At 37.8% G+C, this 27,963-nt stretch overlaps 1 protein-coding gene across 1 annotated transcript in view; it reads left to right on the top strand.

The window, feature by feature from the left end:
• The window catches only part of LOC127423400 (ras-specific guanine nucleotide-releasing factor RalGPS1-like), a 210,470-nt gene that overhangs the window by 144,979 nt on the left and 37,528 nt on the right, over positions 1-27,963 (top strand). The window contains exons 9-10 of the mRNA XM_051667664.1: positions 15,148-15,285; positions 15,901-15,994. Of these exons, the coding sequence (XP_051523624.1) occupies positions 15,148-15,285; positions 15,901-15,994 (232 nt within the window). The remainder of the gene's footprint in view (positions 1-15,147; positions 15,286-15,900; positions 15,995-27,963) is intronic.

Raw genomic sequence — 27,963 nt, 5'->3', positions numbered from 1 at the left:
CCTCCCCTCGCGGTCGGCGGCCGCTCCTCCGCTCTCAGGTGGCCGGGCTCCTCCGTCCCCCGGCGGATAGCCGCAGCTGCTCCGTTGGGGTGGATGGTAGTGGCGAGGACTCTACAACGGCGCATCCCTCCTCCTTCCCGGGTTGCGGCACCAGTGTAAAGGGGTTAAAGGGAAAGGACGAGGCGAGAACCGGCTTGATAATATAAATAATAGTTTCGTAAGAAACTGAACCAAAAAGACAAACACACACAGGTGTCGGACAGCTGCCCGTAACTCACTCTCTCGCACTGCCGTCTCCGGTTGCCCTTATCCCTCTGGGGCTTAATCAGCCTAATTAGGGGCCGGGTGTGCGGAATCACGACCCTGCCCTGCCCTCCGCCCTGCCCTCCGCCCTGCCACAGTGGGAAGCAAGAGCATTTATTTTTACGTTTAAATGTAGAATTTGCTTAATATTTTCAAGTTCACGCTTAAACTAACGTATTCAGTGTAGAAAGTACTTAATATTTCCTGCTATATTTACTTCACCACAACAACAAAAAAATGTCAGTGTATGGTTATAATACATTAATAATTTTTTAAGGGACTAAAGTTATCCAGCCAATAGCAGTAAGTGTTTTTCTCTTTTTTTTTTTTTTTCTATTAATATTAACAACATACTAGACAGCGGCAAGTCTGTTAGGCTGCATTTACGACACTTTGACACAAAATCTGCTTTTTTGTTTTGCTGTTTACGTTCATTTTAGACATAAATCACTGTTTATATTAATACCTCACCAAGACGGGCATTTTCACTGAATTTTCAAGTGTATTTTACCATTAACAGTTGGTGCGTATCCAAATGGTCGAACAGTGCTTGAGTGCTGAAATTAGAAAATAAAACGTTATCTTTAAGATTCTCGTTATTTGTGTCGTTTCTCTCAATACTACTTTTGGCCTGTAAACAAGATCAGCAAGTGGTTGTCCTGCAAAATAACCACATTCCGTTCTTGTAAGGGAGTTTATGTTTGTTTTGTTTTTTGGAATCCTATTTCTGACAAATCTGGTAATTTTGCAATTCACCCATGAAATGTTTTACCTAACTGTCTTTGAAATGCAGCTGATTTTACATTTCTGTTGCATAACAATCCATCTTGTAAATTAGTGCAAAGGGGAATCATCGGTTAAAAACAAGTGTAATGTTAATTAGCAGACAATCTGTGAACCTGTACCATGTTTATCTGTCAAATTCAGGATGAAAGAGATTCTAATGAGCACAACATGATTCCTCTAGATTCATTTAAGCCAAAAAATCTGTTTTGTGACTCATCTGATTTGGTGTGTTTACATGGAGATGGTACGGCCTGAAAACCAACGGCCACATCATATCCTCTCCACTCGAAACATGTCCCGGTCTGGATGATGTCTTGGATTACTTAAAGATCAATTGGATGTTCTTCAGGATGCTGTCTTGGCAAATGACGTGACATTGACCTGATGTGTTACATATGACGTGTGCTGAACGAATATATATCTAATGGGAGTTCTTTCTTTAGTCTGCAACATAAAGTTGGCCAAACATAAAGCCAAAACGGATGCATTGTGTATGCGACAACCCTGGATTCAGTTCAGTGTTATTTGTCTAGAGAATAATGTAATGATCTTTCTGTCTGTTTGTACTTGGATTGCATCGGATAATTTGTGATTCATTGCAGGTCTTTCCCAAAAGCACAGACCTGTATAGATTTGTGAGATGATGTGTATGATACTGGACTTTGTTTAACATTGGCAACCAGCCCCCTCTTTGACAAAGTGGGCCTAACAACATCCTAAACAATAACTAAAACTATTTTTTCCACCATATTTTGTGTGAACTATAAGCTCCAACTCATCAGTTATTTTTATTCATTTATTTACTTTTTTATGTATCAGTCTACAGTATTTATTTAGTTTTAATGTATCTAATCGTGCAGCCTATGAAAGAAGGGGTGAGTTTTCTAAGATCTGTTTTAAAACATTATTTTAAAAATTCTGTTTGGAGACACTAGTGGCGCAGAAATAATAATAATTAAATGGATAGTTCACCCAAAAATTACAATTCTGTCATTATAAAAGCACTGAAAATGTAGTCAATACGTTTTCCAAGTCTTCTGAAGCCATTCGATCTCTTTGTGTGTTGACGTATTTTAAAGAAAACGTAATTTAAAGAAATATTCTGGGTTCATTAACAGCATTTTCGGCACAATGTCAACTCGTCCCTCCTTTATTAAATAAAAGAAGAAGCAAAAACAGTAAGGCACTTACAATGGAAGTAAATGGGGCCAGTCCAAAACTGAAAAAATATGCATTGTTTCAAAAGTATAGCCATGAGACATAAACATAATACATGTTAACAACAATATTAAATTATAAAATTGCCAATAGCTATATCCAATATTACAACTTCATTATCATGATAGTGAGCCCCCGTAATGCATATAACTTTAAACAAAAAAACATTTAGTAAATGATTTTATACAATAAAATCATCTTAACATGTGACATTTTAAATGAATGAGGGATGAGTTGAAATTACTTTTTGTGGTAATCAACATTATGCCACAAATGCTGTTGATTGAACTTGTATTGAACCCGGAACATTCTTTATCCACTATCAAATCAAATTATTGACCAAATCCTGTATACAGTGCATAAATCAAATATGGGGATTACAACAATAACGTCAAACCTCATTGGTTCTTGTGCATCTTGTAACCAAACATCATCATCATCATTTGAACCCTTATTGTGTGTTCCGGTCATTTTGAACCTGAAGTTTTTTTTTGTTTTTTTTACTTAATCTAATTGGAATAAAATTACTTGACTTTGTTCTCTTATGGGTTCTGAAAAAATGTTTGGACCAATTTTTTTTTTTTTTTCACCCTTTTTCTCCCCAATTTCGAATGCCCAATTTCCAATGCGCTCTAAGTCCTTGTGGTGGTGTAGTGACTCGCCTCAATCTGGGTGGCGGAGGACGAATCTCAGTTGCCTCCGCGTCTGAGACGTCAATCCGCACATCTTATCACGTGGCTTGTTGAGCGCGTTACCGCGGAGATGTAGCGCATGTGGAGGCTTCATGCTATTCTCCGCGGCATCCATGCACAACTCACCACGTACCCCACCGAGAGCGAGAACCACATTATAGCGACCACAAGGTGATTACCCCATGTGACTCTACCCTTCCTAGCAACTGGGCCAATTTGGTTGCTTAGGAGACCTGGCTGGAGTCACTCAGCACGCCCTGTATTTGAACTCGCGACTCCAGGGGTGGTAGTCAGCGTCTTTCCTTGCTGAGCTACCCAGGCCCCCTGTTTGGACCATTTTCTTTATTTTTTTTATTTGTTTTTATTTTCACTTTGTTACACTTGTGTTCCCGGTCAAAAATGACCGGCCATTGGAAATGAATGTATTAGACTACAAAATACAGAAAGTGTTCAGGAGCATCCCAATCCTTTAGTTGAGCACATATGTGGAGGTGTGTTTGCACACACAAAGTCCTCGGACATGTGCACACACACACACACACACACACACACACACACACACACACACACACACACACACAATGTGTGTTGAGCACCCTTTTGTGCATCGCCTTTCTATGTACACTCTTTGAAGAATATTTCAAGACTAACTCATCATATTATGTTGTGTTTGGGCTTGTTTGAATCGGGATAGTCTGCTGTAATTTATGATATGTCATTGTCTGTTATATGTATGTTTCAGGAAGTAATAAGTAAAAACGTGAAAAAAATACACTTCTGTTTATTATATTTATGTGTGTCTGTGGGAATCTCATACACTAAAACTCACTGCAGTATGGTCTCTGAGCTCATTACATTCTACAAATTGAGATCTTTCCAATGATATATAACACATGGATATCTCATCTTTTTTTATGGTTTTACCAACTCTGAATATAATTGTTGTGATAACAAATTTGCAACTGATGAGAACGAAACAGTTCTTATTTTTCAGCCAATTAAAAAGCATTATTTAAGAATTGGTAGGATCAGCTATATGCATTGTAAAGTCCAGATTCTAGGCTTTAAAACGACACCTATTCTGTTCAGATCAAACAAGTGGTTATTAATTTATTACTTAATTATTATTATTTGTATTTATTTGTTGGTTTTCCGCAGGGAGTGCCCCCACTAGCCCAGTTTAAGATCAGTTCAATGAATCATTCTATTAAAAAAAATATAGATTTAAAAAATAATAATAATATGTTGAAAAGGAGTACAAAGCCTGTCATAGTTATTAAAAAAAGAAGTTGATAAAAAAAGATTTAATGCAATGTCTTGTGATAATATATGCAGTATGAGAGATTTATAAACAGTCTTAGTGGGCTGGATAAAACTGTCTTCTAAATGACTAAATTGTAAAATGTTAATTACATTAAGTGTAACATATTGTCCCAGAGTATATTGTTAGGCTCAGAGTAAAGAGAACAAATCCAGAGTGTGTCCTGACCATGAAGAACGTGTTCTCCACAGATACTAAAAGTACAATGTGCTCACAGTCTTTTAACATCTTTTGGCAAACCATTTGTGAACAATGTTAAACCTATCAGAGGCAGTAACTTTTGCAGAAGTAAAATCCATAAGTGAGCTAGATTGCATAGGAACAGCATTATGATGGACTAACCTACAGGCCATTGCTTCTGAAAAAAAATAAAATAAATACTGGTTTGTTTTTAAAGATCAATGCTGAAACCAAATCTCAACTTTGCTTCTGCACGTTTCATGAGTCTCTTTGGGGAAATAGACTCTGATTGTGTAATAAGAGCAACTCACAATGCACAGTTGTGCTGTCCAAAGGAATATTTTGCATTGGAAAGAAAGAAATGTGATACTCGATTTGATGTGACAGGTTTTCACCATGAGTGCTTGGTAGAAGACCAGGCTCAGGGGGGAAACTGCATTATGTAAGATGCCACACTGCAGCCTTTTAAGGACGCAAGGAAGCTTTTAACCTGGTCTTGTTTAGTCTGAACATCTGATCAGTGAGTTCTTCACCAGCTTTTTCCTGGCAGAACTAAAGATGAACATGTCACAAACATGCACACATAATGCTGAAGACAAGCAGTAGTTCAGTTACAGCAACACAAGCTGGCTTCAGTAAATAGTCGCTTGTGCCCACATGTTGAACAATTAAAATACCCCTTATTTGTAAACTTTCAACCAAAGCATTGAACTTTTTCAACGCTCCAAAATTTAAGAAATGAAGTGTGTAGTTTCTGCGCATCTTGCATCATTTATTGGTAGGGATGGAAATCAAAAGGAATTAAAAGATTCTGGTTCTGATCCCAATTCCTCTTAAACACTCTTTTTCTTAATGGTTGCATTAAAGATTCTTTGAGTACTTTTGAGGAAGAAATATTTGGAAATAAGAATTGCATTTCTTATTGGATTGACTGCCCTCAGGAGCCTGTCACCAAATGATGAGATCATTTCCTGTTTTAACAGAAACAGACTTAATTAAGATATTTTATTAATTTGTTTAGTTTTTTTAAAATACCACTAATTACATCAAAACTCACAATGTATATTATGCTACATATTGTCATATCAGCAACCATTCGGTTATTACTCTGATTTACTCAGTAATTCTTAATTCTTGGTTCATTTCAAGTTGAACATGATGATATGAAAGACAGGTTTTTCATTCACTTAAAGGAAACGGATGATAAGAGTCATTCATTTGGCAGGAAGAGCTGTTTGTTATACTGTGTAGATTCAGTAGAACTAGCTCATAAGAGTCATTTATTCAGGAATCAGACTACACTGTTCACTGATTGTTTTTTGCACTGTAGATTCAAAAGAGCCGGCTCATAAGAGTCATTTGTTCAGGAATCAGACTACACTGTTCACTGATTGTTTTTTGCACTGTAGATTCAAAAGAGCTGGCTCATAAGAGTCATTTGTTCGAGAATCAGACTACACTGTTCACTGTTTGTTTTTTGCACTGTAGATTCAAAAGAGCCGGCTCATAAGAGTCATTTGTTCGAGAATCAGACTACACTGTTCACTGATTGTTTTTTGCACTGTAGATTCAAAAGAGCTGGCTCATAAGAGTCATTTGTTCGAGAATCAGACTACACTGTTCACTGATTGTTTTTTGCACTGTAGATTCAAAAGAGCCGGCTCATAAGAGTCATTTGTTCAGGAATCAGACTACACTGTTCACTGATTGTTTTTTGCACTGTAGATTCAAAAGAGCCGGCTCATAAGAGTCATTTGTTCAGGAATCGGACTACACTGTTCACTGATTGTTTTTTGCACTGTAGATTCAAAAGAGCTGGCTCATAAGAGTCATTTGTTCGAGAATCAGACTACACTGTTCACTGTTTGTTTTGCGCTATAGATTCAAAAGGGCTTGCTCATAAGGGTCATTTGTTCAGGAATCAGACTACACTGTTCACTGATTGTTTTTTGCGCTGTAGATTCAAAAGAGCTGGCTCATAAGAGTCATTTGTTCGAGAATCGGACTACACTGTTCACTGTTTGTTTTTTGCACTGTAGATTCAAAAGAGCTTGCTCATAAGAGTCATTTGTTCAGGAATCGGACTACACTGTTCACTGTTTGTTTTTTGCCCTATAGATTCAAAAGAGCTTGCTCATAAGAGTCATTTGTTCAGGAATCGGACTACACTGTTCACTGATTGTTTTTTGCGCTGTAGATTCAAAAGAGCTGGCTCATAAGAGTCATTTGTTCGAGAATCAGACTACACTGTTCACAGTTTGTTTTGCGCTATAGATTCAAAAGAGCTTGCTCATAAGAGTCATTTGTTCGAGAATCGGACTACACTGTTCACTGTTTGTTTTGCACTGTAGATTCAAAAGAGCTGGCTCATAAGAGTCATTTGTTCGAGAATCAGACTACACTGTTCACTGTTTGTTTTGCGCTATAGATTCAAAAGAGCTTGCTCATAAGAGTCATTTGTTCAGGAATCGGACTACACTGTTCACTGTTTGTTTTGCGCTGTGGATTCAAAACAGCTGGCTCATAAGAGTCATTTGTTCGAGAATCGGACTACACTGTTCACTGTGTGTTTTGCACTGTAGATTCAAAAGAGCTGGCTCATAAGATCATTTGTTCGAGAATCAGACTACACTGTTCACTGTTTGTTTTGCGCTATAGATTCAAAAGAGCTGGCTCATAAGAGTCATTTGTTTGAGAATCAGACTACACTGTTCACTGTTTGTTTTTTGCCCTATAGATTCAAAAGAGCTTGCTCATAAGAGTCATTTGTTCGAGAATCAGACTACACTGTTCACTGTTTGTTTTTTGCCCTATAGATTCAAAAGAGCTTGCTCATAAGAGTCATTTGTTCGAGAATCGGACTACACTGTTCACTGTTTGTTTTGCACTGTAGATTCAAAAGAGCTTGCTCATAAGAGTCATTTGTTCAGGAATCGGACTACATTGGTTTAGCTGTATGTTTCATGCTGTAGATTCAAAAGAACCACTCATAAAATAATTTGTTCGGTAATCAGACTACACTGGTCATTGGTTGCTGTGTTGCAGTGCAGGAAACACTGTCAAAAATATAATACTATTCTTTTGCTGTCTTGAAAGCACTGGTAGTTCCCAGAAACTACAATTTTAGTTTTACATGTTCTCTTTAAGTGATGAAATAACATGAAGTCATGCGGGCAAATGTTTAGGAGATCAGCAGATGGTTGTGAAGGGTTTCCCAACTCTAAAATGAAAATGAAAAGGCCATCATCAATAGAAATGGAAGTTTTGTTAGGAATGAGGTACAGAATAAATTTGGTCATTTAAATGGCACAGAATAAATGTCAATTATGCCGATTATGTTGCTTGACATCACTGCCATGTTAAGCATTGATATCATCGTGTCGATGTGGCCAATAGCGTGATTCAGAATCTGTCAAGGCTGGCCATGCTGTAGTTCTTTATAAGAAACGTTGTAATATTAAATATGATCCATTATTGATTGCACTGCTTACATTAGGAATAATCATGGAGTTGTTCTCCATACGCCTAATAAGGCAGTTGTGATTTTATTTACGATAGCACATTCCCTGTTGTGTTCTATTACTCAAATGTATCATTACCCAACTGAAAGCAGAGTTTACTGAATCATTCAAGCATTGACACTGATACACAACATTTCATTAATAGTCGGTTGTGTTTACAGCACAGAGAAAACATGATGCTTTAGATGAAACACATCGACATCTCTTTTGGTGAGGAAAAGCCCCCTGGAGCAGACACTACCCAAGTTTACCAAGAACACCATAAATAACCTTACGTATAGACTTGTGTGTTAAACAAACCCTTTGGCTCATTTGCTCCAATAATGCACTTGTAATCATTAGCAGCGCACCACTGTTTGGCTTTAGCGTTACAAGCGAGATTATATGTTAGTTTGATTTGTGCTTTATTAGATTCTTAGGACTTCCTCTCAGTTTAAATCCAGACATGTGGTTTCGATTGAAACTTTATTTGCTAGAGTTCTGGCCACTTTTCCCTCATTCCATGAATCGGTGATGTTAAGCCTGTTTTCATTGAAAAATGTATTGTGTGTAAACGAATTTAAGAAATATTAATGTACAGTTCTTAGACAGCACAGTTAGAATGTAGTTACATACCGGCAAGGTCCAAATGTAAGTTTTTAAAGGTGAATAAAAAAATAAATAAATAAAAACTTGCAATAAAATTGCAATTTGCATTATTTAAAATATATATATATATATATATATATATATATATATATATATATATATATATATATATTTATATTTAAGCAGTATCACATGAGCTAGAGTACGATATGACCCTACACCAGCCGTAGGTAAAATATAGCAAACCAAATGATGCGTCCAAGCCTCTCAAAAACGTCACTTTAGAACTAGTATCACGGCTTGGGTTGTTTCTAACATGTTATTGGAGAAACAAGGATAGATGGATGTGTGTGTGTGTGTGTGTGTGTGTGTGAGAGAGAGAGAGAGAGAGAGAGAGAGATGGAGCTTGTGTGATCACATGTCTCTGTTGCCACTCCCAAGCAGAGATGCTGTAGTGTGTTAATCAGCACTCTGACGATATTTTACCACTGAGCTACCCAGGCCCCTTGTCCCACCCTATTTTTTAAGATTAATGCTCTGTCTACTTTTCAATCAACAAAACCGACCTCCCTATCCTAAACCTTAAATCTAAACCTAACCAGTAGTGTCAGGAAAGCAAATGTGAGATGAAAAACACAATTATGTCATTTTGTGGTGCTTCTATGACACTTTCGGCTCACTTGTCGACTAGCGTGCTCTTCAGGACTCATACCCCCGTTCCTTTATTTCAATTCAATTTTAAAAAAAAATATTCGGTCCTCAAATACAATTTTTCATAATAAATTAAAATATACATAACCGAAAAAGGTGTAGGCTGAAGCCTTTGCTTATTGTGCCTACCCTTTTTACATATTTATCTAATGAGCCTCACTTTTCTCAGTGAATTTGATTCATACAAGATATTAAAAAAAAATGTGCATACATAACTGTAAAGGTACACATTTCAGACATTAATACAATAGTTTAAATATTACACACACAAATTATTCATATTGAGTTATATAGTTATTTATCACCCTATTTTTAAACATTTTCTTGAATTTACAAAGTGAACTACACATTTTTAATTCCTTGTCACAATTATTCCATAGGTGTACCCCTTTAACAGATATACATCTATTTTTTATATTAGTTCTTGCCCTTATTTTTTGGGCATGTACATGTACATTCCCCTTAGTTTATACTGACTTTCTCTTATTTCGAACAGCCTCTAAATACAGTTTGTAAGTAAATTATTTTATACTTTATACATTATCTGTGCAGTGTAAAAATCAACTAAATCAACTAATTTTAAAGCATGTAATTCAATAAATAATATATTTTTTGGTTCGTAATAGTCAACCCTTTTTACAATCCTTATTTTTTCTCTTCTGTAACATATATATTGAATTTATGTTGGCTTTATATGTGTGACCCCATACCTCCACACAGTAAGTAATGTATGGAACTATGAGTGAACAATACAGTATATATATATATATATATATATAATGAGTTTTCATTCAAAATATGTTTTGTTCTATTTAATATTGCAATGGATTTAGACATTTTTGTTTTTACATTATTAATATGTGGTTTCCAGCATAATTTACGATCTATTATAACACCCAGAAATTTATGTTCATACACTCTTTCCATTTCCTCATTATTAATTCTAATTTTAGCTTTATTAATACATTGCCGATTACTAAATATTATGAACTTTGAATTTTACTTAAATTCAATGAAAGTCTATTATCATCAAACCACTTTTTTAAGACTATCAATTCAATTTCCACTGTATTCAGAAGCTGTTACAAATATAATTTATATACAGTACAAACTATTAGGGGCCTAGCACCGAACCTTGTGGTACACCACAAGTGACTTTCATTAGTTCAGGTTTAACATAATTTATTTGTACAAATTGATATCTGTCAGCAAGGTAACTTCTTAATTTAGAGAAGGCTTTTCCTCTTATACCATATCTCTCCAGTTTCATCATTAAAAAGCCATGATCAATAGTGTCAAAAGCTTTTTCTAAATCTAGGAACACCAACAGAACATATTCATTATTATCCATTGCAGTGGAAATCTCTTCTACCAGTTCCATCACCGCCATTGAGGTTGACCTATTAGCTCTAAAGCCATACTGATGTTCACTCAATAAATTGTGTTTATCTATAAAATGATCAAGCCTGCGTATAAATAATTTCTCTAAGATTTTTGAAAACTGGGAAAGCAGAGAAATTGGTCTGTAATTGGAAAAAAATCTCCACTTTTAAAAATTGGAATAACTTTTGCTGTTTTCATATTACTTGGAAATATACCTGTTAAAAAGGACTGATTACAGATATATGTAAACGGTTTTACTATATATTCTATAATGTTTTTTAATAATGACATGTCAATTTCATTGCAATCAATAGAATTTTTATTCTTACTATTATTAACAATGTCAAGTATTCGGGACCTGGGTAGCTCAGTGGTAAAGACGCTGGCTACCACACCTGGAGTTCGCTAGTTCGAATCCCAGGGCGTGCTGAGTGACTCCAGCCAGGTCTCCTAAGCAACCAAATTGGCCTGGTTGCTAGGGAGGGCAGAGTCACATGGGGTAAACTCCTCGTGGTCGCTGTAATGCAGTTCGTTCTCGGTTGAGCGTGTTTGCCGCGGTGGATGGCGTGAAGCCTCCACACGCGCTATGTCTCCGTGGCAAGGCGCTCAACAAGCCACATGATAAGATGCGTGGGTTGACGATCTCAATCGCGGAGGCCACTTGGATTCGTCCTCCGCCACCCGGACTTAAAAGCACATTGGGAATTCCAAATTGGGAGAAAAAAAAACAATGTCAAGTATTTCCTTTTCATCAGCTCCCCTAACATATATTGAATGAATGTTACTAGGAATATTCACTTCATCTACCCTATCCCCATTTCTCTGCTCCACAATCTCTTTTGCTAACTTACATCCAGTATTTACAAAATACTCGTTAAATTTATTGACAATGTCATTCACTTTATTATTCTTGTATCGTCATTTAAATGATTTGGATAGTCCACTTTTCCAGTACTCTTTTTAATTATACTGTTAAGTACTTTCCATGTTGCTTGAGTATTACTCTTATACCTCTCCAATAGTTTGTGATAATAGTCCTTTTTACTAAATCTTATAATACTTATTAATGTATTTTTATATATCTTATATTTGTTTTCAGCTTGTTTTGTTCTAGTTATAATACATTTCCTATATAATGCATTTTTCTTTTTACATGCCTTCTCTATTCCCTTAGTAACCCATGGCTTATCATCATTTTTGTGCTTCTTTATAACTTTCTTAGACAAAAAGTTCTTTACATCACCAGTCCGATGCTTTATCAGTTGAGCTACACTTGTGCCATGCATATGGCCAGTGTCCTCTGTTCCTGTAGCACACATTGTGTGATGCCCTCTGTTGCCACACTGCCATCTGGTCACACTCTAAGAAGAGCTTTGTGCGTTTGGATGGAAACAGATTTCTTCAGCTCAACTCATTCTTTCCAAAGCTGTACAGCTGCACTCACTCCAATGAACTGTTGAGCACCACTAAAGACTGCACTGAGCAGTTTATCTCAGAGTTTAATTTAGATCATGGTTCATATTTGGCCACTCATGTTGGGTTCATTTTTCCTAAAACCGTGGAAGTAAAGGAAAAGGTCACCAAAAAATAAAAATTCTGTCATCATTTTGTTGTATCAAACCCATATGACTTTCTATTTTTTCTTGGAACACAAAATGTGATGTTAGGCAGAATGTCAGAGCTACTTTTTTCCATGCATAGTAAATCTACATATAAGTAGATGGTGATCCATACTGCCAAGCTTCAAAAAGCACCATTAATGTATAATAAAAAGTAGTCCATGACTTGTGCACTATATTACAAGTCTTCTGAAGCCATACGATAGCTTTGTGTGAGCAACAGACAAAAATGTAATTAATTATTCACTGAAAATCTTCCACTTTGCAGTATGTAGGCAATTTTTAAAGCAGAGGTGAAAATTATCAGTATGCATCATTTGACTTCAGAAGACTTGGAATATAGTCAGATGGACTACTTTTATTCTACATTTATTGTGCTTTTTTTGGTCACTTTTAAAGCTTGGCATTAGAAATCCACTTTCCTTATATGGAATTGTACGTTGTGTAGCACTAAAAACATTTATATTCACAATATTTGTTAAAACAACTCATTCAGTGTTTCATGCAAGAAAGAAAGTCATACAGGTTTGGAACGACATGAGGGTGATTCAGTGATGACAGAATTGTTATTTTTGGGTGAACTATCCCTTCAAGTGGTCTCTCTAAAGTGAGCACATGTTCAAAATCACTTATTAAATAATTTTGTAAATTGCACATTGTATGACTCAGTTCTGTGCTCGCCCTTTTCCCATGCTGGTCACATTGCCCGGTGACATCATTTATGGTAGTATTTGATGTCGATGTTGTTCATAGCTTTTGAAGCTGTTTCAAGGACAGGAACAGGGTTTGGCTGGTTAGCTGGGTCCAATTAGCCTCTCCTATGAGAACCTGTAGCTACATTATCAGCCAAAAAGCATCTTTAACAACTGATGGCCATTCTGATGAAAAACATATCACACATTTTTTAGTACTGTTATAGGACATGTTTCACTATTATTCTTTTGCAGGGCTCCTAAACGCAATGAACATATTGTTCCCTGTCTGCTGCCTTTAATGTCACAGTTCAGCGTAGTTACTAGTGAAGGGTTTTGATGCTTGACATCTTCATATTAGTCTATCTGATTGGAAATGAAGTGCAGTTGTATAATTTGTACCTCAGCTCCACATGCTGGGATTTATTAAGACCAGTAATGTCCAGTTGTGCCTGCTGTACATGTCTGTTTCTAGTTACACAGATCATATCATGTGTATCACAGCTTTTCTGAGCTAATGCACTGTAACTGTGTGTCCAGGTGTTGTTCCTCAAAGTCTCTTTGTTATACTTGAACTAATCATTTTTAAAGTCTACTACATGTAAACAGAGTATGTCTGTTATATTATACAAAGCTCAGATGTCTCTATGGAGTTTAACATGTAGGAGCACTCTGAAAAAGTGATGAAAAAATCTTATTCTGACAGAGATCACTCTGTTTACCCCTATTTCTTGTGTTGTTCAGCTGTGTATTTTACTGAATTGTTGTGGAATAACATTAGGGGTGCAATGATTTTGGTATTGGGCAATATTAGTATTTCTTTAAATTATTGGTATTGGTCTAATTTGGTCTGATTACATTATAAGAGGATGACAGCCAGGCTTATCAAGTAGTCACTGTTTAAAGCCAAGGTGATATTTCATGCCAGTTAGTTGAAGTCACATGCCCATGATTTAATAAATGTATTTATTTAAATCAATATTTCATGCCAATTTATTTATTTATTTATTTCAGTCATTATTTAGTCTGGTATAAATTTGGTTTACATTTTTGATTTCCAATGTATTTATTATGTCAATATTTCATGCCAATTTTATATATATATATATATTATTATTATTATTATTATTATTATTATTATTATTATTGTTATTATTTTACTAAGTATTTCAGGCCAAATCATTAATTAAAATCAATATTTTGTGTCCATTTATGTATTTAAGTCAACATTTAATTGACATTTATTTATTTGCTTATTTAAGTTAATATTTCATGTCCATTTATTTATTCATTCAAGTAAATATTTCATGCAATTTTATGCATTTATTTATATATATTTAACCAAATATTACATGCTAATTTAAGTCAAATATTTATTTATTTATTTATTTATTTATTACGTCAATATTTTCATGCCAAATCATAAATTTAAGTCCATATTTTGTGTCCATTTATGTATTTAAGTCAATATTTAATTCACATTTATTTATTTACTTAAGTAAATATTTCATGCTCTTTTATGTATTTATTTATATATATTTAACTAAATATTCCATGCCAATTAAAGTCAATATTTTGTGCCCATTTATGTATTTAAGTCAATATTTAATTCACATTTATTCATTTCTTTAAGTAAATATTTTGTCCATTTATTTAATTTAATATTGCATGACCATTTAATTTATTTATATTTATATAACTAAATATTTCATGCCAATTAATTCATTAGTCAATATTTTGTGCCCATTTATTTACAGTATATTATAAAAGAATCAGTATAGAATCCATTATAGAATTAAAATGATTCTAGAAACAGAGTGATTTACAAACAGTAAAACAGAAACCTGTATAGATTTATTGTTAATATGCCGTGAAATGCTTTTGTGACCAGTTACAGCACTTGAATTATACACTTTCTTTCATATGTTCGTATACATTTCAAACCTAAAATCTTGTTGTTTATAAATAGAATTTCCATGGAAACATTATGCATTAACGGAGCTTATATTATTGGACATCATATCAGTCATCGGCCATAACAAATAAAAATGATTATTGGCTATCCTATTGGCCTTAAATATCTGTATCTGTTAATAACATGAATGCTTAGTCTATCTCACTTCCATCTCACAGGAATCTACCTGCTGGACATGATATACATCGACTCGGCCTATCCTGCCTCTGACAGCATCATCGAGACCGAACGGCGAACCAATCAGATGAACAATATCCTGCGAGTCATCTCTGACCTGCAGATGTCCTGTACATACGGTCAGTTCAGCTCGGAATCGCACACACATACGTAAACACACTCCAGCAGACTACGGCTCTGTTCCAAAACTTAGTGAGCTTCGTACCTAGACAGCATAAGGCATTGCTAGCGCCTTGACTTACCATTTGAGCTTCAAGAGCGAAAATATAACACTAAAGCTGTTAAAGTGTAATGTCTGACCACAGCTCTCTCAGCAAGAAATGTCACCACTATTATCAACACTGGCTCCAAATCACAGTACGAGTCAAAGGTGCACAGAACGCACGTGTATCTTGGTTAATTAATTTGACGGTTGGTTTGTTACTATAGTCTGGATGTTTAGGTAAAGTCATATCTCAATACTCACTGATCTTGGTAACAGTCATTGAGTCAACAGAGACAACGTGGATCAGTTAAACAACTCCATGTGAGTGGAATACACGTGTAAGAAGCCGTACTATTTAGCCAGATATTAGGTAACCATACGATGCTCACAAGCTACAACAGTGTACTCATTTTAAGTACATTGAACTGGATATTTAGTTGTTAAATCCTTTGAGAGATTTCAAATTGATTAGATGTTTTCTGTATATTCAAGCACATGTCTGCCTCTGAATCCCACCGTTTCCTCACAGATCACCTCGTGACCCTCCCTCATGTGCAGAAGTACTTGATGTCTGTTCGCTACATTGAGGAACTTCAAAAGTTTGTGGAGGACGACAATTTCAAGTAAGTGGGGGTCTGACGGTCTCAGTGGTGCATCACGAGCCCCACGGGGTCAAAGAGCTCAAAGGTAAAATGTTCAGCCTGTACATCTCTGTACTTCGTAAGAACTCCTTCTTCAAACCACATAATGACTTTAGCAGGACGCATGGCAGAGGCAGTCCCCCAGATCTTGGGTGACCTGTTGGCCCTGCCTGCCAGCGTGATGATTTAGGGCTTAGGAAACAGGAAATAGGGAATCATTGCGTTTGTTTACTTTTCTGGTTGGGATAAGGTGGTGGGTGTCCCCAGGCATCTGACACTGGCAATTAAAGGGTCGTTGCTTTTGTAGGCAAACAAAAGTGCGATTGGATTTTTGGGTGGTCGGCACAGTAAGAAGCAAAGTCGTCACATAAATGTGGTGAAACTCTTCTAACCACCCTTCAGCATTTTGATTAATACCATTAAATAGTGTTTTACACAGATGTAATGTGTTTTTATTAAAAACACTGGGTGTTCTGTGAGTTTGGGAAACATGAAGTTCTGTTGCTTAAGCTCAGCAGGGTTTAGGACGAATAAGTCAAAACACATGGTTGAACCAACAGTGAGATACAAATCCAGTGTTCCAAGGCATATAAATTGCTTATGTAGAGGTTAAACCAGAGATGTGCAATTTCTAAAACAGTTTTATGTATCTGTTGTAGAAATCCGATATGTACAACATACTGTATATTGGATATGTATCAGATTTAGAACCACACTGGTAAGTGGCTCAAATTGGATGCGGCAAAAAAAAAAAAAAAAGATCTTGTGCGCTTTTATTGTTTTTGTTTGTTTGTTTACACGTGTGCATCAATATCCGATCTGTGTCTGACGTGAGTACAAAAAAAACTGACTTTTTGTGAAAGTGTTAATGCACACTGTTGTCATTTATTTCAGATTTAAACTAAATCTTTTAATGTCATTTTTTTACTTTTATTTATTTATTTTGACAACATGAATGAAGAGGGAGAGCAATCCACAGTTAACAAAACATATTCAGTTTCATCTAATTAATAATATAATTATTAGGGAACACTTTACAATAAGGTTCCATTCGTTAACTGTGATTTTTTTTATTTATTTTTTATTGCTTTTTGGCTTTTAATGCATTAGGTATCATGAAATTAATAGTTAATAAAAATAAAAATGTTCATTATTTTTTCATGTTAGTTAATAGTGCATTAACTAATGTTAACAAATACAACTTTTGTTGAAATTAACATTAACCGAGATTAATAAATGCTGTAAAAGTACTGTTTATTGTTAGTTCATGTTAATGTTAGCAGATGGAACCTTATTGTAAAGTGTTACTAATTAATACTACTATTAATAATAATAATAATATTAATACATTTATGATTTATACAAGGCATATTTGATATATGGAAACTGTTACATTTAAAAAAGGGCATTTAGTTTTGACACACTTCCAGTTTAAGCCTCATTCGCATCCATTTATATCCAAATACAGATACAAATAATTTTGCCATAGCAACAGATACAGATACAGATAATGGCTTTGCTGCACACCCCTACTGTGTATCTAAAACTAAAATTAATCTGTGGTCATTTTTTATTTTTTCAAGTTCATTTTGAAATGAAGAAAATGTCATTTAGTTTAGTTTAGCTTAAAAGAGAATGAAGACATCCTCTCTTAGTCTTAATGCGAACTTGTCATGAAGTTCACCTCTCCACATCGTTTCATCGTCAACAGCTGTGAGGTAAATCTGTAAAACTGTAATTGATCATAGCAAGATTAAAGAGCCTTTGATTATTCTGGATTGAAATGTTTATGCTGCGGGATAGTTGATTATCTGTCGGATAGTCTCTGCATTGTGATGCGGCTGTTTTTACTGGCACACACTCTACCAGGCACAAGTATAACGTCACGCATAACAGATACAACAAATGTCTCAACATGAGAAAGGAAACTTGATAAACTCTACAGTATATCACAGATCACTGTGGACCTGTCTGAGAAGCGTATGTTTCCAGTGGGCATTCGTTCGTGTGGATTCTAATGTAAATGCATCACAAAGATGTAGTCTTTGGAATTGGTTTAAACACATCTGCGCATTACTCTTTCGTTCAGCTCTTCCATCAGGCCTTTATTTTCTCTTCAGAAATGAGTCCTCTTGGCTTCTCGTATATCTGTTCCTCTTACTTCAGGAGATTTAACCGGATTTGGACTGAAGTGTTTGTTGATGGAACACAATCAGTAAATGGTTTGGTAATCTGGTTTAGGCCAAAAACGCCATCAACCACACATCACATGTTTTATACAGGCTTGTGGAGTAACAGAATACTTGGAACATTGTTGCGTAATTAGCATATAAAAAAGGTTACTGTTTTCCTTTAAAAAAAGACATGAATTCACTAAACATTTGTGTCACTTTTGCGCATGGTATTTCAGAACAAAAACCTGTTTCTTATTCACCAACCAACTGCAATCTAGTTTAAGCAGGTGCAATCAGCGTTAAAGTAGAGCTGCCTCTTGTATATTTAAATTTAAGGAATATTCCAGGTTCAATACAAGTCAAGCCCAATCGACAGCATAATGTTGATGACCACAAAAACTAATTTCGACTCGTCCCTCCTTTTCTTTTAAAAAGCAAAAATCAAGCTTACAGTGAGAACCTGGAATAGTCCTTTAATTGAAAAATGCCTGCATGGTTCTTTTAAAGTAACACTCAAATATTGTGCAGAATAAGGTCTGATGTGCAACAGAGACCAACAACACACAAAGCAGACTCCTATCTATGTAAATTAGGCTCAATATAGATTACGCTTTATTCACAAAACTCTATTATGTGTGCTTTTTCCACCCAGGCAAAGCAGGCGTTAAACTGAATTTTATTTTAAAGAGATGTTTGTGTACATTTATCAATCTATCAATCATGGCCCTAGTAATTCATCAAATAATGATCAAATGATGGAGAAAAGCATTATAACCTTGCAGATGCGCGGTGTAGTCAAGCGCAGAATTTGTGGCGCATTTGCACCGTTGCCTCATCTGCATAATTCATTTAGTGAATCAGACACTAAACCAGCGTAGACAGCATGTTCAAATAAACAGCACTTTTACCAGGCGCAATTCCTTTTTAGTGATTTCACCCCATAATCTAGCCCATTCGGTCCTCGGCCAGCTAGGCAGCGGTCCTCCGTGACGCCGGGCGAAGGCACTGGACCTCGCCTCCTGGCAGACGGCATCGAGCTCCCCTGCCTCCCGGCAGATGTCAGTGGCTGCTCCACCTCCCGGCAGATGGTGGCAAGCTCACCCGCCCCCTGGTGGACGGTAGCGGCTCCTCTGCCCTCTAGCAACCAGCAGCGGCTTCTCCACTTCCTGGCAGACGACAGCGGCTCCTTTGTCTCCTGGCGGACAGCAGCAGGCTCCTCCGCCCTCGGGTGAACCATTCCAGAACCACCGCATCACTCCTCCTCAGCATTGGGATTCCCCCGTCAGCGGCAAGATCTCTCCGACGGCACGTCCTCCTCCAGTCCCTGGTTTCAGCACCAGTGTAACAGGGTTCGGGAAAGGAGGAGGCGCGAACTGGATCAACATTCAACAAGACTTTAATTATGACACAACATCAGACTGAACTGGAACATAATAACACATGTCGACGACACACACACACAGCTCTGATTGAGCCACTCAGCGCCAGGGATGCACCCTCGCAGCCCGGCCATGCCCTCCTCCTCGTCACACCATAAACTTGGTCAGTTCGAACCAGTCTGGCCATTCTCTGTTGACCTCTCTCATCAACAAGGCGTTTTCGTCCACAGAACTGCCGCTCACTGGATGTTTTTTGTTTTTGGCTCCATTCTGAGTAAATTCTAGAGACTGTTGTGTGTGAAAATCCCAGGAGATCAGCAGTTACAGAAATACTCAAACCAGCCCATCTGGCACCAACAATCATCCATGCGATTATCTAATCAGCCAATCGTGTGGCAGCAGTGCAGTGCATAAAATCATGCAGATACGGGTCAGGAGCTTCAGTTAATGTTCACATCAACCATCAGAATGGGGAAAAAATGTGATCTCAGTGATTTGGACCGTGGCATGATTGTTGGTCGTCCTCTGTGTGACTGCGTGTCATTAACACTACGTATTTGAAGCCATTATGAGCAGCAACATTTTCCATTACACAATCGTTTAAAGTGAAGCCGGAGTGCTTTGCATTCACTATCAAAGTTTAGAGAGCACTTGAGAAGCACTTCACATGTTCTTCCGGATAGGAGCTGTTCTGGTTGACATCTGCGGTGCAGCTCAATGATGATCAGAGTTCAACTGAATGACACATATAAAAAGCTGTTGATGGCATTTATACAGTATATTTGCTTAAAATTCCCTTACTTAGGCATTAAAATGTGATTGGAATTTGAAGTGCACAATAATCGCAGTTATCTCAAATAACCGCGTTTTGAGGAAATAACCACGATCAGACGTTTTTTTGATAATTTCGACAGGCCTACTGTTGAGCAATAAAACAGCAATGTGTAGCCTACAAAAAGAATATGTAATGATGAGTATTTAATGTACCTTCAACTAATCGACATTAATAATCATGACTGCAATATCAAGGGAAACAGTATACAATTATTTTGATTTATTTTGTAGATTTGTTGCATCACGCCAGGTTAGGACACGATTGAACCCTTCCATGTCTGTTTATACAACAGAGAAACATCTGAACATCTGGAATAAGTGTTACTTGCCCTTGTCTGAAATCTCCAGGGTGTCTATTGCAGCCGCTCAGGTCTGTTTTGTAGCGGGCGAGAGATGAGCTGAGCTCTAAATCTTCAAGATGAATTGAGCGTTGGCGATCTCGCTGGATGTCTGCAGTTCTCATGCGGTCTCCATTGTGACGTTCTGCCTGTGAACCCATCATGGTTGTGACCCCGTTGAGACCTCGCATGGCCACAGAAGTACGGAAAACCGTAGGGTGGGCTATTGAAGTTCCTTCAGCACTGACATCATCCTACTAACTGTATCCTGCTCCGACAAATCCCAGCATCCCATATCGCCAGAGCCGATCTCACTTCTGTACCTCTTGCCAGTCTTCTGGATGGGCTACAAACATGAAAGAAATGGGACTGCTCAAGGTCTTTTGCATATCGGTGTCAGCAGGTCTAGGAAAATGTCTACACATACTGTAAGGGATGTGTGTAACCTCACTGAAGATTATCACTTGAGCAATAAATGTTTTTGTAGCATTATCCAAAAGAGCAAAGCTGTAACGTTTGACAAAGAGCGTCTTCAACCATATCAGTTGTCTCTTTTAACAGAGTAGCCTGATAAACCACTAAGCGGTAAAATGCACTTCAAAATTCAGTCATTTATGTCTAAAGTTAATGTAAACATTGGGACCAAAAAATGGACTTGTATCAAAATATTGGAATTGAAGTTTAAATGCACCATAATAGACCTAAATATTAATAAAACAACAATAGCAAGACAGCGAGATAAACCACTCACTGCTGTTGGTTGGATAACTTCAGTAGCTTTGAAAAGTATTTATGAAGAATTTCATTACAGTACTTTTAAAAACTTAAAGCACTGTTTTTATATATATATACTGTATATTTCAGGGTTCCCGCGGGTCCTTAAAAAGTCTTAAAATGTCTTAAATTCAGTTTTCAAAAATGAAGGTCATAAATAGTCTTAATTATCTTAAATGGTAAAAAAAATAAAAATCTTAATTATCCTTTAAAGAGGTCTTAAATTTGGGGACGAAAAGATAGGAATCGTGATATGGCCTAATGTGATTATTATTAAACTTCAAAACGATACGATTTAAATAAATGTGTGCACTGCGTGCTTCAAAGTGATCGCTGATGGCAACTAATGTTGACAAATATTTGCTTTAAGGTTTTTATATTCTAATACATTGTAGATGATTGTAAGAGTGCATATTTTATTTCCCTTATCTGTTTGAATGAGCAGTTGGAATCAGTGAAGCGCAGACATTTCAAAATAAGTGTCCCAGGGCTAGTTTATAGTTACATGTACTATTGCATCTGGGATTTAATTAAATTTGGCCCACCCTGTCACAGGAAGGAAAGAGTTTTAAAAACTACTGGCAGATAAAAACATTATTGCATTTCTTTCAAAACTATTTCGAATAATTTAAACTACTTTTGAATTATCATTGTATCAACACAAGCCAATATCGGTCGACCTCTAATTCGTATGTATTGATATATTGGTACATAAACCAGTTTTAAAGTAAAATATGGGGAAAATGTGTTGAGTATTATAAACTTGAAGATACCCTGTTTTGCTGAGAAGCAGTGTTAAGGCCTTGTTGAATGTGCACCCCAGCCTGTTAAAGTATCTGTGATACATGATTGGATTTGTTGTGGTATGGACATACAGTGTTCATTTTATTTGTTCAGGTCTGAAAAAAGGTCTTAATTCTTAAATATGACTTTAAAAACCCTGCAGCAACCCTGTATTTGTTCTGTTGATTGTAATGTGTTTCTTTGTACTTATTTTATTACTGACTGTAGCTGTCTTGAATAATTACTTGAGAACTTGAAACTATGTTTACTCAAATTATTATTTTTTTTTACTATTTTAGAAATACACTAATCAGCCACTACATTAAAACCACTGACAGGTGAAGTGAATAACATTTATTATCTCATTACATTGGCACTTGTCAAGGGGTGGGATATATTAGGCAGCAAGTGAACAGTCAGTTCGTGAATTTCATGTGTTTGAAGTAGTTAAAATGGGCGAGCGTAAGAATCTGAGCAACTTTGACAAGGGCCAAATTGTGATGGCTAGACAACTGGGTCAGAACATTTCCAAAACGGCAGGTCTTGTGGGGTGTTCTCGGTATGCAGTGGTTAGTACCTACCAAAACTGGTCCAAGGAAGGACAACCGGTGAACCGGCGACAGGATCATGAGCACCCAAGGCACACTGATGCGTGTGGGGAACGAGGGTTAGCCCATCTGGTCCAATCCCACAGAAGAGCTACTGTAGCACAAATTGCTGAAAAACATAATGCTGGCCATGATAGAAAGGTGTCAGAGCACACAGTGCATCGCAGCTTGCTGTGTATGGGGCTGCGTAGCTGCAGACTGGTCAGAGTGCCCATGCTGACCCCTGTCCACCGCTGAAAGTGCCTACAATGGGCGTGTGAGTGTCAGAGCTGGACCATGGAGCAGTAGAAGAAAGTGGCCTGGTCTGATGAATCACTTTTTTTTTTAGATCATGTGGACGGCCGGGTGCATGTGCATCATTTACCTGGGGAAGAGATGGCAGCAGGATGCACTATGGGAAGAAGGCAAACTGGCGGAGGCAGTGTGATGCTCTCGGCAATGTTCTGCTGGGAAACCTTAGGTCCTGGCATTCATGTGGTTGTTACTTTGACACGTACCACCTACCTAAAGATTGTTGCAGACAACGTACACCCCTTCATGGCAACGGTATTCCCTGATAGCAGTGGCCTCTTTCAGCAGAATAATGCGCCCTGCCACACTGCAAAAATTGTTCAGGAATGGTTTGAGGAACATGACAAAGAGTTCAAGGTGTTGACTTGGCCTCCAAATTCCTCAGATCTCAATCTGATTGAGCATCTGTGGGATGTGCTGGACCAACAAGTCCGATCCATGGAGGCTTCACCTCGCAATTTACAGGAATTGAAGGATCTGCTGCTAACCTGGATCGGTATCGGCTCCGATACTGAAGCTTTTAGACGGATTGGGTATCGGTCCGACGAGCCATATCCAAATCCGATACTGTGTGTTAGTCATGTTCATTACTGTCAAGCTCCAAAAATGACATAAAAGAACCATAAAAACACCATTAAAGCAGTTCATATGACTTGTGCATTTTATTCATAGCCACCTGAAGATGTGCGATAGCTCTGTGAATCACAAATTGCTGTGTTTAATAAGTAAATATATAGTATGCGCAGCACCAGCGTGTTAGTGAATGGTGCTGCTCTGTTGACACACACACACACTCGCGGCTATTTTTAGCCTTCACAGTGTTGAGCAATATTTGAGTGCTATTCACGAACACATTATCACAACTGTGTACATCCCCCCACAAGCCGACACAGACCAGGCACTCAAGGAACTGTATGGGAGTATAAGTGAGCAGGAAACCGCGCACCCTGAGGCCACGTTCATTGTGACCGGGGACTTTAATAAAGCCAGTTTAAAATCAGTCACACCAAAATACCACCAGCACATTAGTTTCAACACATGAGGGGACCGGGTTTTGGACCATTGCTACTCTCCCTTCCGGGATGGCTACAAATCCCTCCCCCGCCCACCATTTGGCAAATCGGACCACTCTTCCATTCTGCTTCTGCCCGCTTACAGGCAGAAATTGAAACAGGAAGCACCCACCCTCAGAACGATCCAGTGCTGGTCGGACCAATCAGATTCTACGCTACAAGACAGTTTTGATAACATGGACTGGGAGATGTTCCGGTCCGCCTCTGATGACGACATCGAGCTTTACGCTGATAGCATAATGTGTTTCATCAGAACGTGCGTAGAGGACGTGGTTCCGACCAGAACAATACGGATCTATCCGAATCAGAAACCTTGGATTAAAAGCGATGTTCGCGTGGCACTTAATGTGCGGACCTCCGCTTTTAATTCCGGGAATGTGGAGGAGCATAAACAAGCCAGTTATGCCCTCCGAAAAACTATCAGAACCGCAAAACATCAGTACAGGAGCAAGATTGAAGGACAATTTAACACCACCAACTCTAGAAGCATGTGGCAGGGAATTAACATCATCACGGACTTTAAAGGGAATAAAAACTCCGCCATGAACACCGCTGCCTCTCTCCCAGATGAGCTAAATACTTTTTATGTTCGTTTCGAGGGAAATAACACCGCCCTCGCGGAGAGAGCTCTCGCGGCTGAAGCTACAGAGGTTAGTTCACTCTCCGTCTCTGTAGCGGATGTAACCCGATCCTTCCGACGGGTGAATTTCCGCAAAGCCGCGGGTCCAGACGGCATTCAGAGCGCGCGCGAACCAGCTGGCTGGTGTTTTTACAGACATTTTCAACCATTCCCTCTCTTTGTCTGTAGTCCCCACATGCTTTAAAACATCCACCATTGTGCCTGTTCCAAAACAATCAAAAATAACTTGCTTAAATGACTGGCATCCTGTTGCTCTGACCCCCATCATCAGCAAATGCTTTGAGAGACTAATCAGTGATTATATCTGCTCTGTATTGCCTCTCTCTCTTAACCCGCTGCAGTTTGCTTACCACTTCAACCGCTCCACTGATGATGCCATTGCATCTACACTACACACTGCTCTCTCCCACCTGGAAGAAAAGAACTCTTATGTGAAAATGCTGTTTGTAGACTACAGCTCAGCATTCAACACCATAGTGCCCTCCAAGCTAGATGAGAAACTCCAGGCTCTGGGCTTAAACAGCTCGCTGTGCAGCTGGATCCTGGACTTCCTGTCAAGCAGACACCAGGTGGTTAGAATAGGCAGCAACATCTCCTCTTCACTGACCCTCAACACTGGAGCCCCACAGGGCTGTGTTCTCAGCCCACTACTGTATTCCCTGTACACACATGACTGTGTGGCAACACATAGCTCCAATGCCATCATTAAGTTTGCTGATGACACGACGGTGGTAGGTCTGATCACTGACAATGATGAAACAGCCTACAGAGAGGAGGTGCACACTCTGACACACTGGTGTCAGGAGCACAACCTCTCCCTCAACGTCAGTAAGACAAAGGAGCTTGTGGTGGACTTCAGAAGAAAAGACAGAGAACACAGTCCCATCACCATCAATGGAGCATCAGTGGAGAGAGTCAGCAGCTTCAAGTTCCTGGGTGTCCACATCACTGAGGAACTCACATGGTCCATCCACACTGAAGTCGTTGTGAAGAAGGCTCATCAGCGCCTCTTCTTCCTGAGACGGCTGAGGAAGTTTGGAATGAACCGCCACATCCTCACACGGTTCTACACCTGCACTGTGGAGAGCATCCTGACTGGCTGCATCTCCGCCTGGTACGGCAATAGCACCGCCCACAACCGCAAAGCACTGCAAAGGGTGGTGCGAACTGCCAGACACATCATCGGAGGTGAGCTTCCCTCCCTCCAGGAAATATATACAAGGTGGTGTGTGAAAAAAGCTCGGAGGATCATCAGAGACTCCAGCCACCCGAGCCATGGGCTGTTCTCACTGCTACCATGATGGACTATTTAAATATGCACGATTTAAATATATTACTGTTGTATTTAAAATTGAAATTAATTATTATTATTATTATTATTGTCATTGTTAGTATTTGTTTACAATTTATAACAGTATTTAAGTTGAATGGGTTCCAAAAAATAAGTGTGTGAATGAAAAGTGGACTGATGTCTTACAACTAAATTGAACAAAAATGAGATCTGAATCCTTTAAAGTCCAGAAACAAGTTGAAATATTTTTTGAAAAAAAAAAAAAAAAGGCAAAAATAAAACACTGGTTTCTTTTCTACTGAAGACTTGAAGACTGGAATTACTGTTAATTTTGCTGCTACATTATCTAGGATACTAGTTAATAATAAAGTGTTTCTTAATAAGCTATACATTTACATTGAAATAATGTGTAGTTAGAGGTTTGTGTTTCTTTACATATTAAAGAGTACTCCCAATTAGTTCCACACAATAATGTAATGATATTCTAAACTGATTATGCAAAAAAACATCAACACTGGTATCGGATCGGGATCGGTATCGGACGATACTGAGATTTCTGGTATCGGAATCGGATCGGAAGAGAAAAAGTGGTATCGGTGCATCACTAGTTTTAATGTTGTGGCTGATTGGTCTATAGTAAGGGTCATTCTGGTTGGATACCTACTGTATTCTGGCACTGGCTTATCCACAAAGAATACATGCAATTCTGCCTTAAAATTTGGTCACGAGGTATCTTACAAGGCTGCATGGATTTGCTGTCGACCATTTAGAGTGGTTTTACATCAGGTCTGTGCCTACCTACCATCGCTACAAGTGGTGCCTTGTTAGATTTGTTTTCTGCATCTTGAACTCTCAACCCCTGAAGTGTTAAGTCATTCCAATCTCATCTGTAAATATTTTTGTTTTCGTGACTTTAAAATGCTTTTAACGTTTGGGGTCGGTGGAGGCGCTTAAGTAGTTGACATGCAAATTACCTCACAATGATTGAATGCTGTCATTAACAAGCCTCCAGTGAATAATCCACACCCACCACTTATCTGACTCAGAATATATTAATTTACTTAAAAACAGCATCTTATCCTGAAAGAATCTGATCTGCTTTTGCACCAGGCAAAAGCCCCAAAACACCATTTTTAGGTTGTTAAATTACTCGTGGGGGAGGGGGTGTTCAGTTTATTTTGGCCATTGAACATTGGTATATGTAATCTCTATTGTGTTTTTAGCTTTGAGTTCTTTAGTGTGCCTATGGTGTTCATTTGGTTTCAATCTCCTGGACAGAGATTTACAGCACTCTCATTTTTACAGATGTGTTTAGGTGGTCAAAGCCATCCAAAAACATTAGTAGTAAGTAATTTATATCTTGTTTGGTCATAAATGTGGCTTCAATACTCTTTTTAGCATCTTTAATAGAGAATTCAGCCCATGATGTGCAAAACAAAAGAAAAAAATTAATCGGGTGGAAAAAATCCCATAGATTTACTTAAAAGATTAACCTGAGACCAGAATATCAAAGAGATTTGGGAGTGGGCTCTTTTGAGCTCTCACAAAATGTATAAATCTATATTTGTATGTTTCTTTTTAAAGCTTAAAAAAATTGCTGTTCAATTTATTGGGTTGTTAACAGCGAGTCTCCTCTGGTCCCCTATTAAATGTGTAATGTAATAAGACTAAAAGATTACTTTTAGTTTCTCAATGTCTCCTCTAGGTCAAGGGCATGACTAGTAAAGCTAAACGTGAAACTGAATTATTTAAGGTTCATACTGTCG

The sequence above is a fragment of the Myxocyprinus asiaticus genome, chromosome 3, assembly GCF_019703515.2.
Source record: "Myxocyprinus asiaticus isolate MX2 ecotype Aquarium Trade chromosome 3, UBuf_Myxa_2, whole genome shotgun sequence".
NCBI lineage: Eukaryota > Metazoa > Chordata > Actinopteri > Cypriniformes > Catostomidae > Myxocyprinus > Myxocyprinus asiaticus.
Note: the sequence above shows the minus strand (reverse complement) of the source record. Positions and strands in the feature narration are given on the sequence as shown.